This window comes from Lethenteron reissneri, chromosome 4 (assembly GCF_015708825.2).
Source record: "Lethenteron reissneri isolate LAM-NWPU_2019-01 chromosome 4, ASM1570882v1, whole genome shotgun sequence".
Lineage (NCBI taxonomy): Eukaryota > Metazoa > Chordata > Hyperoartia > Petromyzontiformes > Petromyzontidae > Lethenteron > Lethenteron reissneri.
This window is the reverse complement of record NC_083782.1, coordinates 4,807,103-4,828,895: the sequence shown is the minus strand read 5'-3', so window position 1 is coordinate 4,828,895 and position 21,793 is coordinate 4,807,103. Positions and strand designations below refer to the sequence as shown.

General features: G+C 46.8%; 1 protein-coding gene across 2 annotated transcripts in view; it reads right to left on the bottom strand.

The window, feature by feature from the left end:
* Positions 1 to 3,240: 3,240 nt before the first annotated feature.
* LOC133349656 (hippocampus abundant transcript 1 protein-like) overlaps positions 3,241 to 21,793 on the bottom strand; it is a 32,251-nt gene continuing 13,698 nt past the window's right edge. The window contains exons 9-13 of one of the 2 annotated variants that reach the window (XM_061563284.1): positions 19,814 to 19,926; positions 17,092 to 17,189; positions 14,735 to 14,907; positions 13,258 to 13,522; positions 3,241 to 11,590 (exon numbers count right to left, since the gene is read on the bottom strand). In XM_061563284.1, the coding sequence (XP_061419268.1) occupies positions 13,298 to 13,522; positions 14,735 to 14,907; positions 17,092 to 17,189; positions 19,814 to 19,926 (609 nt within the window). In that variant the 3' untranslated portion in view covers positions 3,241 to 11,590; positions 13,258 to 13,297. The remainder of the gene's footprint in view (positions 11,591 to 13,257; positions 13,523 to 14,734; positions 14,908 to 17,091; positions 17,190 to 19,813; positions 19,927 to 21,793) is intronic. The other variant, XM_061563292.1, reaches the window with a different exon arrangement.

Sequence of the window (21,793 nt, the reverse complement as noted above, 5' to 3'; positions counted from 1 at the left end):
TCGATGGTTATCGATTCCTGTTACAAAGCGAATCTCATCGATTTTCGCGTTAAGATTCGTACATCGATCGATTCGGCGATTCTGTTGCTCGATTTTCCGTTCACGAATTGTTTCTTGACAAGTTGAAACCTCTCAACGTTAAATATGAAGCCCTGCGTGTTAAACTTTAATATTAAGTCTTGATAACTTTGTAACGTGAATTTGTACAAGGAAATGAAATTGCTTCACCTGCTTTGGTGAAAGTATTCCCTTGTCGCGACTCCCCTTCTGGTGTGCACTTACTTTCTCCATGCAATCTTGGTGTAGCTGTCCAACGTTGCTAAATTATTTTGCACGATTGTACAATCTTGATTTGAAGCTTTCGTGACTGCTTGTGTTGCGATCGAAACGTCGTGATTTATTTTATTTTATACCTACGTGACTTTACCGAAAGAACCAAACAGTACGATTGTACATGTTATGGCTTTGCTGTCCAACACAATTGTGTGCTGTAGTAGTAACGAATTGGCATGTTTAACGATACATTTATGTATCATGGAACCTCCTTTGCCAGTGTCAAAATGTAAGAATAGATTTTCCCCTTTTTTCTGGCAACAAAACAGCTGTGTTAAGATGTTAAAACACCAAACTGAAACCTTTTGCAAGGAATCACGTCTGCATTAACCAGACACTTGTGGTGAAAATACAAACAAAAAACGTGCTCTGACACAATTATCCGTGGCTATTGCAGACATGATTCCTTGTAAAAGGTTTCAGATTGGTGTTTTAACATCTTAACACAGCTGTTTTGTTGCCAGAAAAAAATAGGGGAAAACCTATTCTTATATTTTGGTTCTGGCAAAGGAGGTCCCATGATGTAGCTGCTCACCCCGAGCTATCAATGCCCTGATAGTGGCATTGTCTTTGTGCTGTTCGCCTTTTGGCGTCCTCTGGTCTAACACTGTTTGAGACGAGGCTCGAAAGCAGGGGTCGGGAACCTTTTGACTGGGAGAGCCATAAAAGCCAAATATTTATAAATATATTTCATTGAGAGCCATATAGTATTTTTAACGTATAATAAATTAAATGTCTTACTTTTAATGCGACTTCTGGTGCTGCATGGTTTTGCTGATGGCCTTGTAGTCTGGTTCATACGTGGTGAGGTTGAGCTTCATGCAGGCGTGACCCGTGAAATTTATCTTCAAAACTAATTTCTGTTTACTTTAAAATGACACAGCATTATTAAAATCAGTTCCAAACTGATTTATTATTTTTTCTTTTTTTATTATTTTTTCAACTCAAAATTGTGTGGGAGCCATATGCCGTCACTGGAAGAGCCATATATGGCTCGCGAGCCATAGGTTCCCGACCGCTGCTCTAAAGAAAGCTGTCTCTGGTGTGGACCAATCAGTTTCAATAACAATGCACATACTGTCAAGAGTATGTTTTTGTTGGTATTTTCACAAGTATCCGTGGTTATTGCAGACATGATTCCTTGAAAAAGGTTTCAGTTTGGTGTTTTAACATCTAAACACCTGGTTTGTTGCCAGAAAAAAAGGGAAAACCGATACATTTATGTATGTATGCGATCTAACCCAAAAAACCTGTATCATGAGCGTGGTTAATGTATGTACATATATTCAGCAGTGGCTATATCATTACATGCTGCTGATACCGATGAAGATAATACATACCGTGTCAACCCATACGGTGAACCTGTATTCTTGTACAGGGAAATTGAGTTTTCAGGTCCACATGGTGTACAGCCGGTTCAATAGGGCCACCCTTTTTTTGTCTGTTTGTGTTTCTCCCTCATGATGGGACTTTGAAGGATGAACGTTGATATTTATAAGGGGCAAGGGGTGGCCAATAAGGTCTGAATTAGTCCGTAATAAGGTAGGCGCTGATAAGGGGTTGACAGGTATGATACTACACAAGTTGGAGTCGCAGGGATAACAGTATAGGAGACATAAAAAAATTAACCTGTAAAAACAAAGTTTTGCACTATACATCCTTTATATGCGTGGCGGCTAGAGTCATCTCGTCCTCTGGCTTGAGATGGCTGCCACCTATGGGTCAGATGATTGCCTGCCACCATTAAGCAATTGGTAATTCAATATAATTTATTTTTTCCTAAAAAGTGTAACATTTTGGAAAAAAATTTTCACGAAAATAAATTGTCACTCACAACGAGTCTGTGTGCAAAATGTCAGCTCGATTGGATCACGGGAAGTGGGTTAAAAAACGACCGAAAGATTTGCACGGTCGTAAACGCGCAAGCAAGCAAGCAAGCGAACTTAATATAAGGGATTTAAAAATGCAGTAGTGTTTTGTGAAAAAATAAATGACACTACTCCCACCTGATTAGCACTCTGTTAATTTGGTGACGTTAAGGTTTCACCTTTGGATGGGGGTTTGCTATCATTCTCAGCAAGGTCCTCCCTCTGCGACAATGGTATAAACCAATACTGTACTGACCCCGGCCATGGGAATGTGGAATGCAAACACTGGCTCAGGTGCTGCAAAAGGAGTTGAGTGCTACACCAACTCTCGCTTGAGTCGACACGCCCTGACTTTGACAACGTTTACAGTTCATCTTGAAGGAATTCAATTTTATTTCCATGAAATGTTGAATGTAAAATTTGACGTGGGGCGACCGTTGATGATCTGTAAACTGGAAATCTGTGAAAGAGCTTTACAGCTCATCGGATTCCACCTTTATGAATCAATATTCTGATCATCGTCCTTTCTTCAAAACAGGGAGGGAAAGGATCAGGATGCTGCGTCAGGAAAAAAGAAAAGTGTGGTGTTACTTTCAACAAGTCCAAAAGATAAATACAACTACATTTGCTTTTATAATGCGATATACACACACAGCATCGTAGGGCGCGTCAGAATACAGTACATATAACTCCTGAAAAGGAACATTTCTCATTGAACTGCAGCTCAAAAATAGGCTAAATGAATCAAAAGAGTATTTACATGTAATTAAAAAAATGTCTTACTCTTGATGTGACTTGGAATAGTTAGAGGCCGGGAACATGGCATCCGAAGGTCCTTGCCTGCTCCTAAATGTAGACGAATTTTAGGAACAAACAAAAGTCCAACATTTACTGAGCTGAAGATGCGATTACGAGCATAAGGTTCACGTCAATACAGAGTTGATGAAAGTGTGGACTACAAAATGGTAAATCTTTACCGCACACAGGGATTATCCGCCTCTTTATAAAGGTGGTGAAAAGACAATCAAACCAATTAACGTTTCACAAAATATACAGGGTTCGCCTTTATTAGCCACACACAAATACAGCAATTTTTTTTCAATAATCTGTTTTTGATAAATTACTTTTACACTATACACAGTGGTACCGTAATATTGTTTCCTGTACAATCCCGAGGCGAGACGAAACGCGTCCTCTTTCCTACTCGCACGACATCAAGTAATTTACAGGTGACCTATAATCTTAAAAGAGCGTTTCCTGTCAACAGTGGCACGGGACTAATCGTTGTCAGTAACATCAGCAGTCACTCGTCACTGACATGTAGCAGACCGCCGCACAGCAAGCCGCAATAACCAACTCGGGTGAGATTCTCGTGGTTTATCTAAAAAAAATTTCACTTTAGGTGTTTTGCTTTCACGCAATCAGCGGCCGCGGATTCACAACTTGTTGACATTTCCAGATCGCGCATCCACGTAGGTAATAAAATGTTACCGACGGTGATGGAGACGCGAGTGTGCATTCCCCCACCATTCTACAACCCCACATCCCGAAAGTTTTAACGACAGGCGTTTCAGTTGGATGAATGTTGTAAGTGAACAACTGCCTAGGCTGGATGGTCTCTCTTTCAATAGAGATCGTGAAACAGCAGATGGGCACCTGCCTGGTTAAAAAGTGTACGATTCCCGTCCACGTGTGAAAAGGTGGTAAAATATGGTCAAGGCGCAGCCCTGCAATCGCTTGCTCACGCCACTGCTGGCGGATGGGGCCTCCACTAGGAGCTCGACAGAGCGCCCCACCGCATCAGACTTTCTCCACGCAGGGCCAGACGTCTTGGAAGAGCTGCGAGTTCCCACACTTTACCCCAACGCACTCAACCTGCCGATCGACTTGTTTACAATTTGCACAACTTACGTCATCGAAACGCACGTGTACAGTACACTCGTTTTCTTTTCCTCCCAGGATAACCGGCGACACGAGATTACCATTTCTCGTAAATGGATTTCAAGGTCAACTCCATACAAGCGCGAAAAGGGACTGCGTTGACAGTGACAGACAAGCAATTCGTTTTTTGTTCTGTGTTTAAATTCACGGTATTCATCATCAACACCTCATCCCTCGCCCAGCGGCAGCTCGTTCGCCGCTTGTGGCAGAAGCCCGCGGTTCGAATCGAGCGGCAGCCCCGATTATGACTGTGCGCGGAATAATCTTAATGCTCCGCGCTAACGTCATCGACAAGAGTGGGGCTTCCATTGGGATTGTACGGCGTAGCGATCATTGCCGCTGACTGGCAAAGTGATGCCCCAAGGTTACTCTTGCAAAAAAGACGCATGCTGGTCCCTTGAGTTCTCACTTGGGGGAAAAAAACTACCCTATTCATCATCAGCCATGATCAATTGACTGCCGGGTGAAGACTTCCCCCCTGAAGCCAATTACCGTATAACGTTTGCCGTTATTAGTTTGCGCGGCGAATGTGGTGATGATTTTATTTGTGTTCACGTAAGCCATTCTCGTCTCATATTTATCATACTGCCAAAATAAATTGTCCGAAAACAATTGTTTTGGTGTAAGAAAAAGTGCCTCCGTACATCCAATAATCCAACGAATGCCATTGACACGGAACATTCTGTTTTAAATGGTGACTGGTACAGGAGTTGGTATTTGCACGTACGCATTTTCTTCTTCTTCATATCTACCCTGACCTTGATGCCAACCTTTTGCTGTCTATTGTGAATCCTAACAATATACACTTTATATTGCGCGTGTGACGTGTGTTCGCTTCCCAGGACAAAAACAGAACCCCCCCACCGGAATAAAACGTAATTTTAAAATATAATTAGGTGCATGACATTAACCAAAACAAAGCGCCATCGACTGTGATAATAATTAAGAGCAAGGTTCATGAGGAGCGTTCAAGAAGATAAAAAGACTAATCGGAGCAATTCAGAAAAGGCAAAACGTGTGGATCGAGCACATTCCCAAGAGGCGGGAGGTGGATGAAGACAGTTCTTGAAGGAAGGATGTTGGTAAAGATGCCATGAGGCACAAACAGTAAAATGCTGCTTGGCGATTGATAGAAGGATGGAGCCACCGGGGGAGCCCCCTCCCTCCCCCTCCTCAAGAGTGAAGTGGAGATGAAAGTCCAAGACTGGCCAAGATTGAGGGAGCTTGAGCCAAACACCTGCGCAATTGGGCATCGGTTTAAAAGGAATTCGAAACTGTGGTCCAGTGTCATGGAATGCAACGAAACGTCGAACAGAGCGATCGTCCACGCGGAGGCCTTCCAAACACGGAATGTAACGCCCGTACGCACGCGTGTAAACACTGCAACGTTGTGCAAAAGGAAAAAAACAACCTCCTCCTCCTCCTCCCCACAAGTATATAACCACCAGTCCCGGGAGAACAAAAACTCCCAACTGATGTTGTGAAATGAAGTGGAAGGGACACGCTCAGAGGCAAAACGTGCGCATGTGCGCAAAAGCACTCACCCTACATATAAAAAAACAACAAAAAAGCCCGTATAGCCATACCAGACTGTTGGGGCAAGTGCTGTTAGCGAGCACCTATGAAGGCCGGTACGGTATACGAGGGGGTGGATGGCCAACACCACGCCCGGCCGCCTTTGTCTCTCTAGTGGCGATGTTTTACACACTGCACCAGGTACTCATTTGAGGCCGAGTCGACCTAGGGGAGGCCCAGGACCAGTTCAAATAATCACCGGTGTTGGCCGCGAGTGGGAATCGAATCCGGGTGGCCCGGGTTCGTAGCGCAGCGTAGCGCTAACCGCTACACTACCGCTCCCCACATATACACACACACACACATGCAGAGATATGAAAACAAATATATTCTATATCACGCCGAAGGACAACTTGGAGATCGGTCCTATGGACCATTTCATTCCACTTTAACTGTCAGTCTATTATCCAGAACATAAGCCAGCCCCATCTCTTGTCTGGGTACTCCATCTGAAACCAGTCTGTCGGTCTGTTGTCTACAAATCCAACCATTGACCAGTCTAAAGCCCAGAGAACCCATTCAAGATCAGTGTCAGTTTTGTTTTGTACAGATACTCCGACTATTATCTAGAAAACCCATCAGAGACCAGTGTTTAATCTAGAAACCCCACTAGACACCAGTAAGGTCTATATTTTGGATACTCTGTCAGAGACCAGTCTCGAGACCCAATCAACATTCTAATGGCAACAGAAAAAAACGATTTATCAAACATGATTAAGTAGCACCCGACGCAATTTCATTTCTTCGCGGAAATAACCACTTTACAATCACGTGATGCCGACTTCCCAAAATAACATCCATTGCTCCGGCCCCCTGTGCATACTGTGATGATATCTGCACCAAAATGCATTGGTGTGGCTAGGATTTCTCACTCCGGAGTGGCTCAAACCAGTTTTGCAAGCTGCCCCGTGTAATTCTCTCATCAAATGCAATCCTGCTAAGTGCGATTAAATATATGGCATTCACCGGTGGCCAGCCAAAACCTGCGAGTTGGGTAGACGCCCATTAAAATACAGGTTTCCCTTGCTTTGTGCGGGTTTGGTTTGTACGATTTTGCTAAAATTCTGCTAACCTATTTCCAGCCCAAATAATCGACATGCCGTTTGATTCACTCGAAATGCGGCTATGCGGTTGGACGTGGCACAACACCGTGTGTGTACTGTGCGCTTTACATGCGTGTGGTGCATTGTGGGTTGGGCGACTGGGTTCGTTTTATGCGACTCAAGCTTTGTGCGCCCCCCTCTCCCTCTTTGTTTGGAACGCATCTACTACCGCACGAAGGGAAACCCGCACCGCATTCTACAACGCTCACAGATTCGCGCGCCACGCGTAAAAGCGAACCCGGCTTATGCGCGCACCACGCGCTTGTGCACATCACAGGGCACCCCCCCCGTTCTTATTGGCAGAAAGCATCTCACGGTTCGCTCTGAGAGACAAACAGCTGCAGGTTTTTTCTCCCCCCTCCCCGTGGAGATGTTACGATCCGGACTGATGGGGGTCCATTAAACGACAACAAAAATATTCGTCAAACATCTTTAGTGGGTGGGGTTGGTGCGAACGATAAAAGGCGTGGGCTGACACATCAATATCGAATTTCGTTCTCAACACTGGCAGAGCCAGTGAGGTGGGGTGGCACGTGCCCCCCCAATGATCCGATCGAAATCCCGAATTTCGATCGGATCATTGGGGTTTATTAGGAATAAATTGGCATTTTGCGACCCCCACTGCCACTGTGTAGCATATTATTACGTGCCAGGGACTCTATGAGATGATAAGACAATAGTCTGCGTCCAGAATTGGCAATAAGTAACGGCAAAGCAGTGATAAGTGACTCAGAATTTTGCGCAGTTGCGAATACAGTCCACGACTTCCCTGAAGGCATTCACCTTCAGCGAGCGCGATGCCGATCACACAACGCGGTTCGAATTCGACCCTCCATCGATGGCTGCGCCATCGCCGCACACGCGTCGAATAAAAAACAAGGGAAAATTCCTTACTTAATAACAACTCCTTACTTACTAACAAGTCCTTACTTACTAACAACTCCTCTATCATTTCTCATTGCTGGAGGGGTTGCCCCCTCTACCTGAAAATATTGGCTCCGCTATTGAAAACAACCTAACATCCAATATATATAATTTCTTTCTGCCTTGCCTTTTGTAGCACCAACAACCAACTGTATTAACTGAATCAAACATGTGGGGGGGTTGGGGTACGATGACGGGAGGCTAAACGAGTCGGGGCGCATATTTGAAACAGGTCTGACTGCTTTACGGTTCACCATGTCACATGCTTGCCAAATTCATGATGTATTAATCCCCCCCCCCATAATATATTTGACTGCAGGCATACGGGTGAAGTTGTGAAAGCACTCGACTCACAACTGCAACCACAAGAGTTCAAATCCCAGTTTGTTGGTCGACTCACACAGTATAATCGTAATTGTCATCATCATCATCATCCCTCTGGGGCCAATACGATTAGGACCACTTTGCGAGAAGCCAAGAGCGCTTGTGCCACCTCCCTTTGAACTTGGCCCCCATCATAGGAATGTGAAATTTACGTCACTGGCGCAGGACTGCCGACTCCAGTCAGCAAACCGGTCCCACGTTGTAAAAATAATTATCACCACAAAGGCAGCACAGTCTAGTTGCAGAAGTCATAAACCGATAGTGCCCAATATATTGATATTGGGGTCTCGTAAAAAAAAATAACCTCGGCAGAAATGAGCGCTGCCCCGCTTCACCGCGTGGGTCCACACTGAAGGGAACAACATTTATATTTGGAGTTTGCGTGGTCCAGCTAAGTCGTGAATGTACACCACTTGGGGCGCCGCGGTGGCAGAGATGTTAACTACCTCGCCGGGTATGCAGCTGGATGTGGGTTTGATCCCGACCCTGAAGCCTGTTGTATATATGGAGTTTGCGTCTTCTCTCTCTCTCTCTCTGCACATAGTCGCGTGGATTCTGGGTTCTCCGGTTTTTCCTTCCACATTTAGAATTAACATCACATAGACTACTTAAGATTATTTTGCTGCTATAAATGTCCACATCAGAAGCCATTTTGTTGAGCTATCATTTGTGGCCAGGTCGCTTATGAAATACCTCAGTGGGCTTTGCCTGGTAGGATGGGGGGATGGTTTACTTGTATGTGCTTGGATGATTTGTTTACCTTTATTGTACTTTGCACTACTACTATGTTTTTGTATTGTTTGTCGTTGTAACGTTCTTACCCGCCCCCAACATGTGCGAAAAAGAGCTTTATAGCTCATCAGATTCCTCCAGTATAAATAAATAATCTTATTTGTTTACAATTCCGAGCTTTGTAGAGGCTCGGAGTGCTCACAAGACGGCAGCCAAGCCTGTTCGGAATCCAAATACTCTGCCGAAAAGTTTGCGGAAGCTCACACCCCTTGCTTGCCTGCACCGTTTAGACAAAAAAACTAATTAAAATCCCTCTGTTGGTGATCCTCAAGTGATTATAGTGATATGAATGCAAGGAGCGTGGCTCTCGGACATGTTTTCGGATTTGTATTGTGCGTCGTTCGGTGTGACGTCCGACGTTTCACTCCCGAGTGCTGAGACAGCTACTTCTTCAATTACATTCCTGGGACGCTCCCAGTGAAAAGTTGGACATCATGCCGAGCAGCACAACCCCGAAAACACATCACGGGGTGAATACAGCACAAGCGCAAACACCTACAGAGCAACGTAAAGAGTTGTTTTTTGTTGTTGTTTAAATTTCATATTTATCCCATCACCCATATCTGATCAGCGTTCTAAGGAAGCATTCCTTTAGAACGCAAGGCAACTTCAACAAGGTTTCTACTTTACCGAGTCTCATCAGCAACATCGTGGCTTTATCAACTCATGGCCAAACGAGGTGTCCAACCCTAAAATGAAGAAACAGAAGCTGGATCTTCATCATTGCTCTGTGCCTTCTTTTCTCTCGCGAGCTGCATGCAGTCCCAGCACTGCAAGACCCACAAAAACGAAAGTTGGAATCATCGATCCGACTTTCGAGACGGCGCAAATCTTTTGTTTAGTTTCGGACTGATCGGAATCGTGCCGCCATGGGTAACGACCTTGCATCCCGTACAACTCCCGCTGAATGCGACGTCGCGTGGCATTGGGCGCCGTCACGACTGTCGGCACGGAGATGTTGTGAAACTCGTGCGCAACGGCGAACGATCCGAAAATCCACATGACGGTCCTAAACTGACCTTAAAACTCCACGACGTTTAAAATCTGAAGCCCATCTGTGATCGTGCACCTGTGTTGCGAGACGCTTAACCAAACATTGGGACACAATCGGAGAAAGCGGGGGGGGGGGGGAGGGGGAGAGCAAGCGACTAATATTGGAGCAGCCCGTACCCCCCCCAAGGTACGGAGTGTCGACTGAGATCTGGCAGCAGGAAAGAAGCGATGCGGTCGTGCAGTGTCATCGTAGGCATCGGCCGTAATGAATGCTTGAGCGACTGCTCAGCCACCCAGAGGATCAACCTCTCAAAGTGGACACGGGGGGGGGGCATCGCTGTAAATTAGGGGGGGCACATGTCCCCCCACCCCAAGACCCCCTAGAGAGACGCTACCATTCCCAACTTGAATGCAACTCGAACCACCCATTTTGCTCGAGGGGTAATAAAATAAAGGTCGCAGTGTGACAACAGCAACCTTATTAAGCAAACAAACATACCGGTCTTTCACTTATTTTGCTCGAGGGTGATAATCCTTTGCTGCAGGTGGTGGAGTTTATAGAGGACAAAAAAAATGCATGTCCGGGGGCTTTGAGGTAGGTATGCAGGTGAAGCAGAGGTGGCTTGCCACGTGGCTCAAGAGGGTCTCAATGGCCACGTCAGAGCACGAAGCCAACGACAAATGAGAGCCTAGGTTCGAATCCGGGTTTCCAGTCACAGTGAAACCGGGCCACTCGGTGAGCGAGCTGCGAGCGAATTAATTCCCTTGATTCTGTGCAGCAATCGCTGCGCTTAAAAGAAACTCCCAACGTTGAATTTGGTTTTGGCTCGGTTCAGCTTACGCCAGCTCTGAGCACCAAACTTTAACTGTGGGCGTATGTTGAACTTCTTTCTAATCGGGGGTGCGGACCGCCTGCCATGACCAGACGCCAACAACAACAATAATAACACATCAGGAGATTTTAAACCGAAAGTCAGGTGTACAGTGAAACTACCTTTGTTACCCAGCAGCAGTGGGAGCAGGGGGGCTAATTCTGTAACGTCCCCCGAGCCGGTTAAGTCTGACGATAAAACTCACGTGACAGTGAGAACTAAAACAACAAACGTCCCACAGACTTCTTCGCAACCGAGAGGTGGGGCGGCTCAGGAGACCGGACAGCGATAACGCACACACACACACACACAAGCAAACATTTACACTTCGTACAAATGTACAGCTTATAAAACAACACAGCTGCCTTTTTCTTTTTTTTTACCCTCTCAAAACGCGTTGTCGGCCTTCATTGCTTGGCGCCCCCAATGAAACACGGGACCCTCGGCGGGCGGGTGGGCGGGATCGCCGACCCGTCGTTCCATCTCCTGGGACGTCTCCCCACCCCGCCTCCCATCGATGAATTTCCACCGCGCCACGAACAAGACGGCGATTTCTCCGCAGTTCAATTCGGTGACGCTCACGACGACAACGACGACGACGACGTACGGCAGCCTCCTCCTCACGTCAAGTTTTTTTTTCTTCTCTTTTTTTGTTGTTTTGTTTTTTTCCTTCTTCCCCAAACACACAAAAAAAAACACGAGTAGATTTTTGTTGTTATTTTGTTCGCCCGTTGTCTTTGTTTTTGTTTATAAGACACCTGCCGGCTGGGGCACGGCGGGACGTGTCGGCACAGTGACGCCTCTCCTGAAAGAAGGCACAAATTCAGGTCGATTAAATTATTGTTCGGCCCTTCCCCCCCGCGGGTTTGATAATCCACTGAAGCGTTCAACGGCATTATAGATGAGACGTTCCCTACCCATGATAATGCAGGCTTTTTTATTTGTGCTTATTTAATACGGTTGTTGATTTAAGTACCTCACCATATTAATTTATTGACAGATGATTTGGCTTGTGTACATTTAAAGAGCATTCGAGAGCTTCCCCGAGGCTTGAATATGCATATTTTCTGGAGATTTCTGCTAGATTTTCTGCCGTCGCCTCCGTGACACGAATACAAACATGGATGTTTAAATTAGAGGTCGCTTCCTAGTCCCCGTGTTAACCAGGATCTTGTGCTGCCCTCTGTCCGCTCGAAAAAATAGACGACGCAATTTGGATGACGGTTCGGTGGGTGGCGTTCTACCCTTGAGCACACGAGAGAACGTGTGTTGGATTATTTTAAACGCAGTTTCTGAGCACAGGCCCAAAGGTCCAAAGTGTATAGTTTGTTGTTGTAACATTGTGACCCCGTGCCCCTACTGGGCATCTGTGAAGAATAGATTTATAGCTCATCGGATTCCTCTGGTATAAATATTCAGATTCTGACTGTGTCAAGCAGCCTGCAACAAACAGCACTGTTGTCACAGCTGCAATAGATAAGAGGTCACACGATGACCAACTGCTCATGTTTTACGGTGACTATAAAGCAATCGCGTCTCGAAACAACAACCTTGAATCCAAGGCCGTAGCCATGGAGTCAACATTGGGGGGGACCAAATCTTCCAGGGTGTCTGGGGGTCCCAACCCAGAAAAAGATTTAAATTTGAACACTCATTTCCTGCCTAAAATATTTAAAAAGTTCCATAACGCATAGGATGGACTTTTTATTCATTTTTTACAATAACGTCTAAGAGTGCATTGTATTACATTGCTGTTGTTTCTTTTTTACCTTTTCTTGTTTCATTGTATGTAATGGCAGAGATTAGGGATTCATAAAGTACAACCATAACCACAATCATATAAAGATAAATCTATGCATTGATTTATATGAGGACAAGTCCAGATATTGTGGCCAAGGTTTAGCAAATTGTTGTTTTTATATTTTTTTATAGCAATATATTGGGGGGGACATTTTGAGCATATTTGAATATTGGGGGGGGATGTGTGTCCCCCAATATATATTATAATTAGGGCCTTGCTTCAACCCATACAGCGTCACATGTACTCGCATCTCAAGAGACTTTGCAGGAAAGAAGGGGGAAGCCCTCACCCAGCAGTGGATTTACAAACGGGCTGCACACGTACGTGTACGTGCGTACGAGTAGTGTAGTGGTTAGTGCTACGCTGCACTAAAAAACCCGGCGACCCGAGTTCGATTCCCGATCACGGCCAATGCCAGTGACGATTATCTGAACCGGCCCTGGGTCTCCCCTAGGTAGACTCGGCCTCAAATGAGTACCTAGTGTGGTGTGTAAACATCGCCACTGGGGAGACAAAGGCGGCCGGGGCGTGGCGTTGGCCGGGGCGTGGCGTTGGCCACACACCCCCTCGCGCGCTGCATTCCGTCTTTCATAGATGCTACTCGCTAACAGCACTCGCCCCAACAGTCTGTTCAAGCCACATGGGGGGGGAATCTTTGTCTTTGTACGTACGTGTGGACGCGTGCGCACGCGCGCATCTCCCCCTCTCGGCTCACACGGGGCTGTCCTGCAGCAGCGGCTCCTCGCCCTCCGTCACGGGCGGCGAGTGCGCGTGGCCTCCAGCGTGACCCCCCGCGTGACCCCCCGCGTGACCTCCCGCGTGCCTCCTGTACGCGGGCGCCAGGCCCGTGTGCTCGGGGATGAACAGCGCCACGAGCAGCGCCAGCAGCACCAGGAAGGCGCCGAACAGGAACGGTGGCCCCGGGATGATGGTCTGCTGCGAGGGGGAGCGGGGTGGGGGTGTCAAGAGTCAACGACGACGAGGTGACCGGCAGCTCGGAGCCACCAGCCGGCGCCGCCCAGATCCTGAGTTCAAACGCAGGCAGCCGCCCCGTGGTGAAACCGGGGTTTCTCAAGTGCGGTGGAGCAACGGCACTCTCTCGGCAGAAGAGTCTGCAGCGGGGGTGGGGGTCACAGGTCAGGGGTACCATTCAAGGTTAAAAGTATCATATACAGCAGGTGTCGATAGGATTGTATCAAGAACCAAGAGCCAAAAAAACTACCCGTGAGTTCTGCAAATTGCCAAGTGTGTGTATATTGACAGTTATCGACACAGCACGGGAGACGTTCATTATTCTTGCGGCTCAGGAGATGGCAGTTGGCCAGTACTGGACTACAGGGTCAGAATACTAGATATTATTTAGCCCTCACCACCCCTGGTAGTTTAACCCTCGCCGTCCGATTCTGATCACAGTGGGGAGTGGGGGGGGGAAGGAGTAAGGGCAGCAGTGGGTAAAGTAATAGTGTTGTAATAGTATTGTAATCCAGGGTTGAAATCATACATGGCATTCTCACCCTTGCCGATCTCTTATAAGAGCATAAACCATCACGTGAACTCCGGTCATCCTCGCAGCGGCTCTGAGGTGGCCATCGAACAAGGATGGTCACCGCATCGGGGTGCTTTCAGATGTACTTCTGCGGCCGTCTGGAATGCTCTTCCTTCCGATCTTAGGAAGCCACTGGAATGGTGCACTTTTAAATAATTTAGAATGGAAACTAATTTGCTTATAACTGCTTTTTGTGTTTAGTTTGTTCTTCACCGGTGCCTCTGATTAGCACGGGTGGCTATGTACGAAGCGAAAGAAGTTCAACAGAAATATGTTTGGGGTGCCGCCATGGCGAGATGTTAACTACCTGGCACGGTGTACAGGAGGTCGTGGGTTCGATCCCAACCCCGACGCCTGTTGTATATTTAGAGTTTGCGTCTCTCTCTCTCTTCTCGTGGTCGCGTGGATTTTTCTCCAGGTCCTCTGGTTTTTCCCTCCACATTTTGAATCAACGTGCATTCCGTATTTGGCTGCAATAAATTGCTAAATGATAAGCCACTTTGTTGAGCGATCATTTCCTATACATAGCTCAGTGCGCCTTACCTGGTAGAAAAAAAAAATGTATAACCCCAAACTACCACCGTCACCGCGCTCCCCGTCACCTGCGTGGAGGGCCGGTGCGGCGTGCGAGGCTCGCCCTGGGGGGCAGCGCCGTCGCCCATGGCCGGCAGCTCGTCCAGCTCCACGTGGAAGAGGTAGAAGATGAAGCCGTAGAGTGCGGGGCCCAGGCCGTTGCACAGCCCCCGGATCCCCGTCACCATGCCCTGCACCACGCCTGGGGAGCCGCCACAAGAGGGCCGGCGCACGGGGGAGACACGCAGGTGAGACACACGTGTGAGACGGGGGAGACGGGCGGGTGAGACGCACTGGTGATATAGGAGGGAGACAGGGGTGACACAGAGGAGACAGGAGGGAGACAGGAGGGAAACAGTGGGGAGACAAGGGAGAGAGGAAAGACGGGTGAGACAGAGGGTGAGACAGGGGGTGAGACAGGGGGGGAGAGACGGGAGAGAGGAAAGATGGGTGAGACAGGGGGGGAGACAGGGGGGGAGACATGGGGGAGACACGGGAGAGATGGGAGGAGACAGAAGGGAGACAGGAGGGAGGCAGGGGGAGGCAGGAGGGAGAGGGGGGAGACAGGGTTGAGACAGGGGGAAGAAAGTAGAGGGGATGTAAAAGGAAGGAAGGGAAGAGATGGAGAAGGGGGGATGGAATGTGATGTGAAGGATCGAACGCAATGGGACAGGAGGGATAGGATGAAACAGCAGGGATAAGATGGAACGGGAAGAGATGCAATGAGAAGAAACAGGATGAGATGGGAAGTATAGGACAGGATGAGAGAGATGGAATGCAATAACATGTCAGTAATGGGACAGCAGGAGATGGGATGGGATAAGGAGATGGGATGGGATAAGGAGATGGGATGGGATGGGATAAGGAGATGGGATGGGATGGGATAAGGAGATGGGATGGGATAAGGAGATGGGATGGGATAAGGAGATGGGATGGGATAAGAAGATGGGATGGGATAAGGAGATGGGATGGGATGGGATAAGGAGATGGGATGGGATAAGGAGATGGGATGGGATAAGGAGATGGGATGGGATGGGATAAGGAGATGGGATGGGATAAGGAGATGGGATGGGATAAGGAGATGGGATGGGATGGGATAAGGAGATGGGATGGGATAAGGAGATGGGATGGGATAAGGAGATGGAGGGATGGGATAAGGAGATGGGATGGGATAAGGAGATGGGATGGGATGGGATAAGGAGATGGATGGGATAAGGAGATGGGATGGGATAAGGAGATGGGATGGGATAAGGAGATGGGATGGGATAAGGAGATGGGATGGGATAAGGAGATGGGATGGGATAAGGAGATGGGATGGGATGGGATAAGGAGATGGGATGGGATAAGGAGATGGGATGGGATAAGGAGATGGGATGGGATAAGGAGATGGGATGGGATAAGGAGATGGGATGGGATAAGGAGATGGGATGGGATGGGATAAGGAGATGGGATGGGATGGGATAAGGAGATGGGATGGGATAAGGAGATGGGATGGGATAAGGAGATGGGATGGGATAAGGAGATGGGATGGGATAAGGAGATGGGATGGGATAAGGAGATGGGATGGGATGGGATAAGGAGATGGGATGGGATAAGGAGATGGGATGGGATAAGGAGATGGGATGGGGTGGAATGGGAAATGATGGGATGAGACAGGAAGAGGTGGGATGGGACAGGAGATGGTATGGCACAAGGTGAGCGAGGGAGCCAGGGAGTCCAGCAGAGAGACAGAGAGAGAAGCGTGGCACACCGGCCAGATAACTCAACCAACGTCATTGGTTCATCAGGGTTGGTCAAGTGGCTCAGATGGCAAATACTCTTTCAAAGCACACAGCGTTGGTGTACGGTGATTTTTTTCTGCAATATTTTGCTTTTTTTTGGATTTTCTGTTTGCACTTAGTCACATAGTCACTTTAAGATGTTTTCTTGTTCATGTTATTGTTTTTTGTTTGTTGCGGTTCAAGTTAATTTATTTGGTATAGCCCTGTGAGCCATTCGGCTCTTGAATTGGGTGCAACCGCAACAAGCAAAAAACTAAAACAAGAAAACATCTTTAAGTTACTAAGTGCAAACAGAAAATCCAAGAAAAATCAGCAAAATATTGCAGAACAAGCACCGTACACCAATGCTGTGTGCAAGCACCCGATTCAAGAGCCGAATGGCTCACAGGGCTACACCAAATAAATGAAACTGAAAACTGAATATTGGCACAAGACAAAGGAAAGTGAAAACAAATGACGAAATGTGTGGTGGACACCAATGGGCTATCGGCCCATGAATCATGATGATGATGAACCGAGCACTAAATATGTTGATTGCCATGTGACAAACACCGCTTTGACAGCGCTGGGACGACTGCCGGAGCGAGTGCCGGGGCGATTGTTACCCTGCTGATCAGCGTCGGCGTTCCGTGACACGAGCGCCGACACGGCGGGGAATGTGATGCTGGACATGGCGGCCACGGCGCCCGACGCCCACATCATCCTGCAAAGACAAAGACCCCCCACACAGCCTGAACAGACCGTTGGGGCAAGTGCCGATAGCGAGCGGGGATGGGTTGTCCAGCAGCCCACACCCGGCCGGCCGTCTTTGTCTCCCGAGCAGCGATGTTTACACACCGCACCAGGTACTCGTTTGAGGCTGAGTTGACCGAGAGGAGGGCCAAGGAATGGTCACTGGTGTTGGCCGTGAGCGCAAATTGAACTCGGGTCGCCAGGTTCGTAGTGCAGCGCACTAACCACTACGTTACCGCTCCCCGCTACATTTCGCCGCTTGTGCGCACACACACACACACACGTGTGTATATATATAGAAACAAATGCAAACACGTACATGCAAGTTCAAGTCAAGTTCATTTGTTTAACTAGGTGTGAACGAGGTGGCTCATTTATAGGAGTGACCTGGTAAAAGCATAACCAACAAAGAAAATAACAGCAACGAAACAAAAGAATAATCATGGCAAACACAACCGTGTCACATGAAAAATCTAGCATATTGCACAACACATAAATCAATGTTAAATAATGCATTCCCTGTAGCATCAGCCGGTAATACGCTTGTACGCATGCACAAGTACACCCCACAGCCACAACAACAACCGCCATTCGCCCGTAAGTGTTGGCAACGTCACCACGGCACTTGCGCCAGACTATGTACACTTTAAGGCAACGTGAAGTGTCAAAGGCTCGCTGCTGGCAGGAGGTCATGGGACAGACCCAGGTGCCATGGGTTGCCTGGCTGAGAGGACTGGCAGATGCACCAGCTGTGCTGCCCACTGTGACAATTAGCTGCATTTTAACTGCCCGGCGCTGTGCCTGTGATTGTGTGCGTCGCTTATAAAACAACGTTAATACACATATGTACTCATCTGCATGCAAGTACACAAAAAAAGATCCCCCGTATAGCCTGTAACAGACTGTCGAGGCAAGTGTTGTTCGCGAGCACCTATGAAGGCCGGCACGGCACGCGAGGGGGTGGGTGGCCAACACCACGCCCGGTCGCCTTTGTCTCCCTAGTGGCGATGTTTACACATCGCACAAGGTACTCATTTGGGGCTGAGTCGACCTAGAGGAGGCCGAGGACCGGTTCAGATAATCGTCACTGGTGTTGGCCGTGAGCGGGTATCGAACCCGGGTCGCAAGGTTCGTAGCGCAGCGCGCTAACCGCTACACTACCGCTCTCCACAAGCAAATACAAAGTACACACACACATTCTTAGGTTTTTTCCGGTAAAGTCACGTAGGTAAAACATTAAAATGAATAAAAGTTAAATAAAATAAAAATCACGACGTTTCGGAGGCAACACAAGCCTCCGTCTTCAGGTGCCTCCGAAACGTCGTGATTTTTATTTTTATTTTATTTTACTTTTATTAATTTTAATGTTTTACCTACGTGATTTTACCAAAAAAACCTAAGAATATGAATCCTTGCAGTCACGAAAGCTTCAAATCTAGAATACACACACACACATGCACACCTACGTCCACAAACAGGTTGAATGGAACTGAAGGCTTTGATAAGGTATCATTTAATTGAAACTCACATTTCAGTTGTGAAACTAAGGTGAAAAGATATTTGTAGGCAACTCAGTTGGTAGCCTACTACTCAACTCCTTCAATCGCACAATAAGTAACGCAGACAATCAATGCTTAGTCCTGCCACCCAGCTACCAATGACCTGCCACAGCCTCTCACCCAACCACCTAATACCTAACCAAACCACACATTGTAACAAACCCAGCTACAAATTAAACCAGTCCTAACACTTTCTGTAAATGATGAGACGCTCATTGGACAGTTATATGCATGCCAGAGTAATAATCAAAATCCTACACGCAGAATGTTATATCGTGACAACATAATTGGTCCTCTCCCTTCATGACTTGTAATGATGCGTGTAAAGTGACACCAGTATACCGCGTGGTGTAGTGCTAAGCCGTGCGCATTAGACCACCAAGATTTCAAATGGTGGCCATATTATTTGATACGACAGCAGAATACAGGCACAACTGCACAATCACCGATTTCATCCTTGTTAGGAATCATCGGTAGAGTTTCGCCTTCAGGGCCTACTGCTACATTGTGCCAGAAGGGTGTTATGTTGACAAGCCAATCAGTATCCTAAACACGTGCATGTCCTAAAGAATTGTTATTATCTCAATCAGCTGTTCACACTGCCACCCACTATCTCATCTCAGACATTCACCCAACCACAGATAACCCCCCCCCCCCCCCCCCCTTTTTCGATTGCCACATCAAAGCCGAGCCAGAGTGGGGCCCCTCATGGTACTAGCGGATCTCCACTTGCCACTTGATGTGCCGGGCCGAAACCAAACCTTGTTGCGCTGGCCTCAGTATCTCCAAATCAGGGCGAGGAGCTCATAAATGAATCAATCATTGCATGTGACGTCAGTCGGCACACGGTGTGCACAGGGCATCAAAGCGTCATCTACATCTGTCTCGACTCGTTCACCACGCGCGACGTAAGTGGCACGGTTCTGCTTCTGCAGTGGAAAAACAAAAGCGCCTCCTGAGGTGCGCTGGGCTGGCTCGGCACAGTCATGGAGCAGTTCGGTTTGTGAAGTGAAAGAGAAATAAGACGGCAACTCACCAGGGCTGGGAGCCAAACCCGTACCACGTGAGCTGCAGCATCTGGAAGCCGAGTCCCAGGAGGATGGTGTTTCTGTTCCCGATTGACCGCATTAGCACGCTCAGCACAAGCGTCTGCGGCACCGTGACAGGTCAGAGGTCACGCAATAACGGGTTAGAGGTCAGGCAATAAAGGAAAAACGTTCTGCTGCATGCACACACACACACCCGGTAGCCGGGTCCCCCAGAGGTCAGGGTTTTGAGGTCATACTGCTGAGAACCTTCGTTCCAATCCAGACAGCTGCCTGTGATTAAACCGGGTTCTCAAATGTATTACATTGATGGTCTCAGCCTAGTCATCATCGCATTAAATTTGGTTCAGCAGTTACTTTAGCCAATTTACAGCTCTAAGAATGCAAAATGTGTTGTTGTCATGTGACAAACATTACTTTTATGTGTCATGTGGTTCTGCCCCCCGCTATGTGTACCAGACATCACTTGAAGGGGTCTCAGAGGTAGCTCTGCGTTATCCGCTTTTGTGGACCATTCCCTAACATGCAGGGCAGCACTGTTCTGTGAGAGTTCTGAAAGTAACACTAATAGCACAATCGGGATAAAAATTCTGAAAAAATACGAAACTTAAATAAAAAAATAAAGCTCACAATGTGCTTGTAGATTAACAGACGTGTTTACGTTGTTCGTCATCATCATACTCATCATCAGATACGATCAATCCACGAGCCATCGCCGTCTCTCACAATCATGCTATGTATTCTATGGTTCTTTCGGTGAAGTCACGTAGATAGGAAAAAAAATAACAGCAATAAAATAATAAAAAATAAAGTGAGTAAAAATATCACGACGTTTAAATCGCAACACAAGAGGTCGTCATCAGGAACTATCTACATGACTTTACCGAAAGAACCATAGAAGATGAATTCTTGCAGTCGCAAAAGTTGTAAGTCAAAATCATGTTCTGTATTCTGCAATTATCTTTTAGATACAGAACTATGCTGTGTGTTCCTCGCTGTCTGCTTGAAGGAGGAATATGATATTAACATTGCGGTAAACTGTGCCACTATAGTGGAAACCCATACATTTTTCTATTCTTGGATCTTTCGGTAAAGTCACCTGAGGACGGCTGCTTGTGTTGTGGCCGAAACGTCGTGAGAATTTTTTATTGTTTTATTTTTATTATTTCCCTTCTACGTGACTTTACCGAGAGATCCAAGAAATATGAATCCCTGCAGTCGCGAAAGCTTTAAATCGAAATTTAACCCATACCTTCTAATACAGCTTGAATGCAGTGCCATCACTAATTCCCTATGGCTCATGGGGCAGCATAGGACAAACAACCCATGCATGTATTTGTAACATAATAGATCACAATTGTACAGGATGGCCTAACAGTCAGGACACAGGGTTATTTTGTTTAACACTGGCATTAATGCATTTTAGTTGTTTATTATTTATGTAAAAATTTAATCTATTGCCATTATATTGATATTTATTGAACTTCTTTATTTTCAGATGACTTTGACAAAACTCGACTAAGAACCCTCAATCAATTGAGACAAAACACAATTGATGAATGTTCAAAGATTATACCTGCAATCTTAAAAAAAATATTCCTACATTTATTTCAAAGGGGAATTCATGCTTCATGAATTGATGTTAATGGAAGTCAGTTTGAACATTTGTTAAAATAAATGAAATAACCATATGTGATTTGCTACAATATCATAACCGGTGTGTCTTTACTTTTGGGCCACCTTGTATATTCCGGTACAGAGGACTGGTTAAAATATTACTCGTCGCTGATGCAAGCCGTAGCCAAGAAATACATTTGAGTTTCTGGGTTCAAAGGTCAGTGCGCCAACTACCGTGCCACCGTTCCATCCCAGCTATGTATTTAGCATAAATAGCTTTTATGTTGTGTTGTAAAATTTAAATGTTGTGATGAATAATTAAAATTTCGATTTAAAGCTTTCGTGACTGCAGG